Source organism: Pagrus pagrus (assembly GCF_965226575.1).
Source record: "Pagrus pagrus genome assembly, chromosome: 3".
NCBI lineage: Eukaryota > Metazoa > Chordata > Actinopteri > Spariformes > Sparidae > Pagrus > Pagrus pagrus.
The window spans coordinates 19,454,646-19,463,614 of record NC_140187.1 but is presented as its reverse complement, the minus strand read 5'-3'; the positions used below and the strand labels follow the sequence as shown (position 1 = coordinate 19,463,614).

The following is an 8,969-nucleotide window of genomic DNA, read 5'->3' as shown; positions in this document are numbered from 1 at the left end:
AGTCATTTGTGTTCATTGCCAGCGGAATATTATGAAAGTATCACTAGCACAGATTGCAGTATTATTGCCAAATGCTCACGTATTAGACAAAGGATAGTTTTTCATGTAGAAGAGTCAGAGCTTTGTTAGGTGGCGCTAACTAAAACAAACTAAGGTCGCTCAATGATAAATATATGAGTGGGCAAAGCAATGAATATGTTTGGTCAATATAAAACTTAAATGTCTGAAAAAATACAGGAAGTACAGATTCCCTGCCTGTATTAAAAAAGATGTACGATCAAGAACGGTACATTAAAACACTGTCACAGAGCAGCACTGAAATAGAATTGAGTGACTCATCTTTGTGTGCAAACCAAAGATAAAACCTGCTTCCTCCCTCAGATCACAGAAGTAGATACAAGGGTATGTTTTGGTAAACCACAGTATTCAATCTTAATGATTTGGCCCCATGCCACCTTCAACTGCTGCATCACAATGCTTTTACACTCACAAAGGCTAGCAGTGGGTAGATTTTCTGTGGTAATAACTGTTAAAAACATGTCAGTGTAATTCGATCTGTCTTTATGAGTGATATTAGAAATGCACAATGTTTTATACTGATCATATGCATCCGTTTACTTTAGAAACTTTTCTTTGTTCCCTGTCTGCGGATGAAAATATTGCACAAGGTCTTATGCAATACTGACGACCAATTCACCATTTCCCAAAATCTTCACACATACAACAGGAACTTTATATAACAGGATGTCACGCTCAGTAGCCATTTAATTAATTGCAACTTCAAAATTCTTAGTCTTGTCGTTTCTAGTTAACACATCATTGCTGAACTTGATGCTAATTAACATGCAACAAATCAAAAACCTCCTGAGCTGGTTTACAGTGTTTTAATGAGGGACTGTGGTGACACTGTCCGACATTTGGTGTCTGGTATTTGAAAACATAATGTGCTCCACTACATGCTTTTCAGAGCAGACATATTGACTGGTCACATCAGGAAAAACAGAGGTGTAACTGTATACCATTAATGATGTGTCCAAGTGAGCAATGTCAATAATCCAGCATGCACCATACCTAACCGGTCAACCTAAATGTAATGCAGCCCTTATACCATTAGCTCCACCTGCAGTTTTTCTGCTATGACACATCTGCAGCAAACTATGGAATATATGGAAGCCCATTTCTGCCAGTTAAAGATATTTTTTTTAATTAGCCATGATAATATATATATATGTATATATATACATATATATGTATGTAACTAGATATATAATTATGAAATTATGAGATAATGAGTCAACTAAATTCTCATAATTAAGACTTACAGTGGGAATATTTTCTTTTCACCCAAAGATCTCTTCTCTAACTCTTACTTTTTGAATCAAAATGGAGGATAAGAACTCTAAAAAATATTATTATTTTCATTTTATGATATTTTTTATTTTGATAGAAAAATTGCAAATGTATTAAGACACATCCCTTATTGGTGTTTTGTGTGAGTGAGCTCTGTCATTACATTACAAACCACTGTGCATGAAAAAGAAAACCACAAGAAAACTACTGAACCTTATCTATGCCCTTGAGCTCGTTATATTGTATATATTATATTGTAAGTTGTTATATTATATTGTATATATATATTGTTAGTTGTTTTAATTGAGTATTTGATTCATTTTGTCTGTTAAGATGTAATTTTCAAAAGAGAGTCTAAAACTGACATATAATTTTCCATATATTGCTGTACAATTTTTATATCAAATGTAGGAAGGAGGGGGAAAAGTTGCCAAAATGAGTGAAATGTGTTGATGAACCATGGGTATGTGCACACTCCAAAGGCAAAGGGGGAAAAAAACATACAAAAACAAAAGACAGCTGTTAACACATCCTAATCCCCAAAACGTGATACTTCTATACAGATGTGTCCATAACTAATATGCAGAATAAATGTCAGGGGTAGTATTTGAGTTTTGCATGGACAGACACAGACATTAATTTAAATCATGGGCCAACAGGGAGACCCAAGTCACTCACCTGTGTGAGTCTATTGTACTACGACACTGTTTGATATACAATATGTATAAATATTGTGCTTTTCTAAGTCAGATAAGGTCTTACAATGATCCAAATCGTTCATAAATCTACACACAAACCTTTTCCACCAAATTCTGCTCCTCTTTTCCTCTATTCTCGCGAGATCTCGTGTACTGCTGCGTTGTCCCCCGGAAAATACCGTGAGACATTTAGTAGAGGTCTACTCAGCAAAGGTAAGTGAGGATACTGGCAATACCATCCTTAATACACACGTAGGTCCAGGCAGTTGGTGAAATAATATAGTGTTTGCTGGCCGTCCTGTGGCGGTAGTGTGAACTCAGTGTTGCCCGTGCTGAAGCGGCGGCGGCCGGCTCGCTGGCAGCCGGACGCCCGCTGAGGTGAGGAGCGGATGGATGAATGGGGTGGATCGGCACGGCAGATACGCTAGCTACCGTTACGCCTCATCGCCCCAGCGATGAAAAGCCACACTCGACTGATAAATGGGATAATAATACATCAGATGATGCTGACATTTTAAGAGCTGAAGGCGGAAAATAAGTGCGAAGCTCTAGTTTCAGCGGAGATAAATGCGGGGCCGATGTTCACGGCTAATAACGGCAGGATAGCCGTTACGTTACCTACCGACCGTAGCATCCTGGCTAACGCAGCCTGAGTCACCCGGAGCTGGATTTACATGATCAGGCCGGAATATCGTGGCCCTGCTCCCGCATTAATCACCATCTTAAGAGGTCACATTTTAAACGTGTGAACCCATCTGTGAGAGGATGTGAGCTGGTGTCAGAGTGGTGATCCTCTTCAGCACCATGGACAGGGCTGCTGTTAGCCCCACGTCCACCTGCTGAAGACTTCATGTATCTGTGTTTTATCTTGTTTCCACTTTAGTGAGGCTGGTACTTATCTGAACCCCTCACTGCTGTAGGACGATTAAGTCAAATGCACTCTCAGTTTAAGGATTTACATGTATAGTATAAACTGAACCACCTTGTCTCTTTGACACATTACAATACAGTTAATATACATCCTTACAATTCAGAGCATGTGCAGTCACTATGGCATTTCCCTTGGCATAAACCCGATATAGCACAATGTCCAAGATGTGTTTGTACATTTAGAAGACATCATTGGAGGACATTGTGTTATTTGCAGGTGCATTTCTACACACATTTGTTATACGGACTACAGGATGCTAGCCTGGTCCCAGACCTCTGAGTGATCTCCAACCTGTTCAGCACTTCAAATGATGAAAATGAAATGAATAAATTAAGGGAAATTAAATGGATAATGAAGTTAGTGATGTCATAGTATTGAGTGGTAGAAAGCTCAGAGGGCTAGTAAGTGGGACCTTTGAGATTAGATAGTTTAAGAGAGTATTGTATTTCACTCCTATCCTCCTCTTTAAACATTTCTGGCCTCTTACAATATTTAGGATAGTTGTTTCCATATAGACTGCACAGGTAACATGTTCTTCTGTCCCTGTTTGAGGCCATCTGGCTTTTATGGTGGATTTCAGTTTAATGTGTTTTAAGCCATGCCCGGTAATGTAGGACATTTTGCATGTGCTCCGAGGGCTTGGCGTTGTTGAAGGCTAACATTTGAAGGAGAAAAAAAAAACAGCGAGAAGGGTCTGAACAGATTGTGCTGCAGCCTGGAGTCATGGCACTGACATCCATCTCCTTCACCCTCTCTGTGACGATGACTGTGGGCCATTAGCATAGCTTGCACCTGTCTCGGGGTGTGCATTTAGTAGTGTTAGTGTAGTTTTTTCTTTTTTTAGAAAGGTGAGCTGGAGCGTTCTCTTCATTATTTGACCAAGTTCTTACAGAGTTTAGTTTATTTCAACATTAATAATTCAGACCAGCAACTTTCATTTGATGTTTACCTTGTGTTATAGCAACGCACAACGTGTTAGTAAATGGTTATTTGTTCTGTTTCCTTTCAGCCCTCCTTCAAATCTATCCCTGCTGGACGATTAAAAATCTTCACAGAAAGCCATCCAAAATCAGGATTGTAGCCACACGCTGAAGTTTAACGACTCCATTTAAACCATGGGGAACATTTTCGGGAATTTGCTGAAGAGCCTCATAGGGAAGAAAGAGATGAGGATCTTGATGGTGGGGCTCGACGCTGCAGGAAAAACAACAATCCTCTACAAGCTCAAACTGGGGGAAATAGTCACCACAATCCCAACCATTGGTATGTGCACAGTCGAAAGAGCATAAGTTGTAAAGTACTGTCATGCCTGCTGTGTTTGCTTTACATCTTGCTCTTGTTTTCAGGGTTTAACGTTGAGACGGTGGAGTACAAGAACATCAGCTTCACTGTGTGGGACGTGGGTGGGCAGGACAAGATCCGCCCTCTCTGGAGACACTACTTTCAAAACACACAGGGTGAGCAGAGCTAATCAAAGGGTAACACTTGCCTCTTTTCTTCTTCTGAAATGTAATGTATTTAGTTCATTCCTCTCACTGTTTCAGGTCTAATCTTTGTGGTGGACAGTAATGACAGAGAGCGCGTGAACGAAGCACGAGAGGAGCTGATGAGGATGCTGGCTGAGGACGAACTGAGAGATGCGGTCCTCCTTGTGTTTGCCAACAAGCAGGTAAGAAACCATAACATTTCTGCATATACATGTTAATCATTTACTGCATTTTCATTGTAGTTTCATTTACATTTACAATTTGACGCTGCAGAGAAAGAGAAGGAAGCCTGAGCTGAACTGTTTTGGATCAAGAAAAAATAAACAACATCCCTTAGAATTCATGGCTGACGGGTTTATGATATAAAAAGAGAAAAAGAGGAAAGGCAGGTGGAAAAGGAGGAAGAGAAATTGAAAGGAACAGTGGCTCAGCTGAATAGGGAACAAGAATACAGAAACCATGACAACGACACCAAAAAAGATAAACACATGCAATAATCTGGGTCAAATCACACCAGTGTTATGAAAGAAATCATACCAAACCTCAGAAATTCCTCCTTCCTCATTAACACCTTTATAACTACGTAACATACAGTAGTCTGAGTCTGACAGTAGAGCCATTCTGTCTGCAGCTGCGACTATTATTATTACCATAATTTTACAGAAGGCAGTGAAAAACATCCTTTACAGTTTCCAAGAATCCAAGGGGACATATTGAAGTTCTTTACATTTATATAAAATAGAGAAATCCTCACACTAGAGAAGACTCAACCTGAGAATTTTTCAGCCATCTTGAAGCAATTAACTATGGATGCGTGGCCCTACTCCTCGCCATCTTGCTCAGACTATGTCTGTCTTCAAACTCACGCACCTGTAAAGTTTCCTGACTGTATTTTGCATGGTTGTGACGCTATTGCGCCGACAAAAATCTCAGACGATGTCCACAGACAGACAGGAAACAAAACCAGCTGCAGTAGATGGACAAAAACGATTGGAACTCGGTTACAGGGATCTTTAACTTAAAACAAATGAGGGCAAGGGGCGTAAAAGTGGGGCGACAGTGACTCCATTCCTACTTCCTCCCTCCGTAGTTCAGGGCCCTCACTTTCTTTTTTTTAATCTCATCTGCACACCTGTAAAGATTCGTGACTGTATCTTGGGATGCTATCAGGCTGACAAATATCTGTCCACAGGAATAGACGACAGACATATAACACCTGGCAAAACACTCAAAATCGCTTCTTTGGTAGTTCCTGCTACAAAAGGTGTCTCCAGGATCACATTTTGTGAGGATGACACACACAGACTCAGAAAGTGAAAACATTACCAGCCAACGCTGTCTTGGCTGCTAATCAGTTATCAAAAGTGTTGCCTCTGAATCTTCTGTAGAGCTGACAATGTTTAGATGATAACAAAATAAGGAGCTAAATGTTAAAACCAGTTAAATAAAATGTAGCGACTATAGCACACTCCTAAACCGTATGTAGAAATGTAGCTTTCAGCGTACAGCCTTTCATTATATGATTTATTATTATAAATATTATTATAAATTACAACATGCTAATTTGTTTTTCATAATGAGAGTTAGATGAGAAGATTGATACCACTTTAATATCTGTCCCTCAAATTTTGTGACTTTTGGACGGAGCCGGGCTAGCAGTTTCCTCCTGATAACAGTCTTTATGCTAAGCTAAGCTAAGCTAAGCTAACCAGCTACTAGGTGTAGCTACTCTTTAAAATTCACCATTTAAGTTTCCTCTGTAAAACTGCACATTACTAAGGCTGCAACTATTATTTTCATTATCAATTCAAGATATACTATGTAACAATTCCGCATTAAAATGTCATAAAACGACAAGACCAAGGTAAAAAAATCTAAAAATCCAGAGAAATTTAATTTACGATCAAATACGACGAAGACATCAGCTGTCTGGCCTTTAGAAAAGTAAAATGTCAAGTAAGTAAAATGCTCATTATGCCTTTATTCACCCATGTGTGTTTGTACCCCATTCCTTGACCTGCTGTCTCCTCACTGAACTCTCTGTCTCTCCGTTCGCAGGACTTACCAAACGCCATGAATGCTGCTGAGATCACAGACAAGCTGGGCTTACACTCCCTGCGTCACCGTAACTGGTACATCCAGGCCACCTGCGCCACCAGCGGCGACGGCCTCTATGAGGGTCTTGATTGGCTGGCCAATCAACTCAAGAACAAGAAATAAGAAGGAAACTGGAAAAAGCAGCCAGCGACCACAACCGTCCAAGTTATTATTTGTTTTTGGGGAATGTGGGTGCGTGTTAGGATCAAGGGTTTTGATTGATAAGTGAAAAGCAAAATCATGGGGTTGGGGGGGTTGATTTTTAGGCTTTCTGTTGAGGTTCTCAACGCTTATTGAAAACAGATTCTCACATACTTCATATTTAACCTCTCTCTCACACACGCACACACACAAGAATGCACACTAACCGTAAGCAATCACAGCAGACACTTGCTTTTCCTGTGTCCACCTCTTGTCCTTAGGTGCAATGTACTGTATGTTAGTCTCTAGGTGCTGTACCAAGTCATGTGTGACTCCACCCAGTCAGCAATGAGTCAAATGTGACTTTTTTGTTGATGTATGTCGTCCATGCGAAGAACTGTTCTGTGTCAGTTGCACTCCCTGTTTGTTTGTTTGTTTGTTTTCCTTTTCCTTTCCTATGGGGGTAACAGAGCCATTTTTTGAGAACAATCACAGCTTAACAATTAATGGTTTGTTCTCCCTTCTTAATTTGTGAGCAATGCTGAGGCACTCTGATACTCAGATAAAGTGTGTACCTACATGTGCTGTGCTGTATGTGTCTGTGCGAGCAGCCTAGTCAGTATTAATCGTGAACAACTCAACAACATAAAAGACAGCAGGACTGGAGCTTCCTCTGTCACACGTCCTCTTTACTGCCTCATTTTGGAAATCTTTTGATATCTGTGGCGTGTTTCTACTCCCTGTGTGGCGACCCGGAGCGTCAAAGCCGCCCTTTTTAAATATTTTAAAACGCTCGACACGTCCTCGACTGCCTGAACTGCATGCTGACATTGTTGCATACTCTCTCCATCCTCTGAGCTGCATGGATGTTGACGCTGTTTGTGGGTTTTTTTTTCTCTAACTGCTCTCATCGTGTTCTGATGCTGTTTACAGTAGGACGCAGAAATCTGACCGATTTCTGCAAGTAGTTGTCAACACGTACTAAATACAGCATAGTCAGCTTTATGGTCTTTTTGATGTGTAAGTGGTAAAATAGGTGAATGACCTGCAGAGATGCTGCTTCATGTCTGCCTCCATGTGAGTACTCAAACTGCGTCAGGTTGCTCTCGCTTCGTCTCAGACGTGCATATCCGGGGGGGATGATTCTGTTGTTGTGTTACTGAATGTGAATATTGTTGATGAATCTATATATGGCTGTAATGATATTTATTTGACACACGCATATATTCCTTTATTTCAGTGATGTGTCGGCGTAATTATGGGAAAGAAAGCAGGGTGAGCAGATCAATTCATTCACTTGTGAACAGCAGACGAGTTACAGCGTCGCCACTGATACCAGCAGAATCCACAGACTTCTGTCAATAAGAGGAGTTAATTGTGCCATAAACCAGTGACAGTGCAACATACTGTAAATCCACTTCCACCAAGTTACGAATGCATTGTCCATACTCCGACTCTATCGTGTGTTAAATCATGAGTTTGATCATTTGGGTTTCGTGGCCTTATATTCAGTGCTGACTTCAAATTGATTTCCTCTCAGCTCGTTTGTTTCTGATTTTAGCTCACATATATTTATCTATAAAGAATGATTTACAGATTTATTTCTCTATGCCCTCAATAGGCGGGTTTTGCACCACAGTTCAGGATGATTAGGCAAAGGTTTTGTCCTTTTCTTTTGTTTTGTCTTTGCCAGTATACTTGATTCATATTTGGTGGTAGATTTCTGTTTGGTTTTCTTTGGGGTGTAAAGAAACTTCGATGTAGACTGTGTCTGTGAAACAATGATAATTATGTGCGAACAAAAAGATAATAAAAATACTTCTGATGATTCATTCTGTACCGTTATAGTTACACATGTAGATTTAAAAACGGTGACGACCATGTTTCAATGCTGAGTGCAAGGAGACATCTGTATGTGATGTAAGACGACAAACAAAATCCTGCTGTATTACAAATAAACCCATTTTCTGTATGACCCGTCTCATCAGCTGAGAGTGAGTGTTACTGATGGACTTCATATTTACAAGTGACGAGTGACTGAAGCAGGACAGAAGATCCTGCTGTGACAAGTGTCTACCAGAAGAGGGCAGCCTTTAGCGATGAGATCTTTAAGTATGAAGATCTGTGTCTACTTACCTTTGTGGATTAATCCTACTTGTTATATTTGGGGTCCTGTAGATCCGAGACCCTCTTAAAACAGCTCAACAACATATAAAGATTGTTTTATAAGCTTGATGCTTCATAAGTTTTCCATATTTTGTGAGC

General features: G+C 40.2%; 1 protein-coding gene across 1 annotated transcript; it reads left to right on the top strand.

Annotated features, from left to right (window-relative positions):
- The first annotated feature begins 2,170 nt into the window (after positions 1-2,170).
- Positions 2,171-8,679, top strand: LOC311254573 (ADP-ribosylation factor 3). The gene is made up of 5 exons (XM_084348418.1): positions 2,171-2,261; positions 3,989-4,242; positions 4,326-4,436; positions 4,524-4,648; positions 6,525-8,679. Exons 2-5 carry the CDS (start codon positions 4,095-4,097, stop codon positions 6,684-6,686), a joined length of 546 nt encoding a protein of 181 aa, XP_084204544.1. The 5' UTR covers positions 2,171-2,261; positions 3,989-4,094; the 3' UTR covers positions 6,687-8,679.
- Positions 8,680-8,969: the final 290 nt, after the last annotated feature.

Excerpts from the sequence above, each read along its gene's own strand:
- LOC311254573 (XM_084348418.1), top strand. The coding sequence starts at position 4,095 with ATGGGGAACATTTTCGGGAATTTGCTGAAGAGCCTCATAGGGAAGAAA. Across the intron at positions 4,437-4,523 it reads CTACTTTCAAAACACACAGG|GTCTAATCTTTGTGGTGGAC; the intron begins GTGAGCAGAGCT and ends TCACTGTTTCAG. Across the intron at positions 4,649-6,524 it reads TTGTGTTTGCCAACAAGCAG|GACTTACCAAACGCCATGAA; the intron begins GTAAGAAACCAT and ends CTCCGTTCGCAG.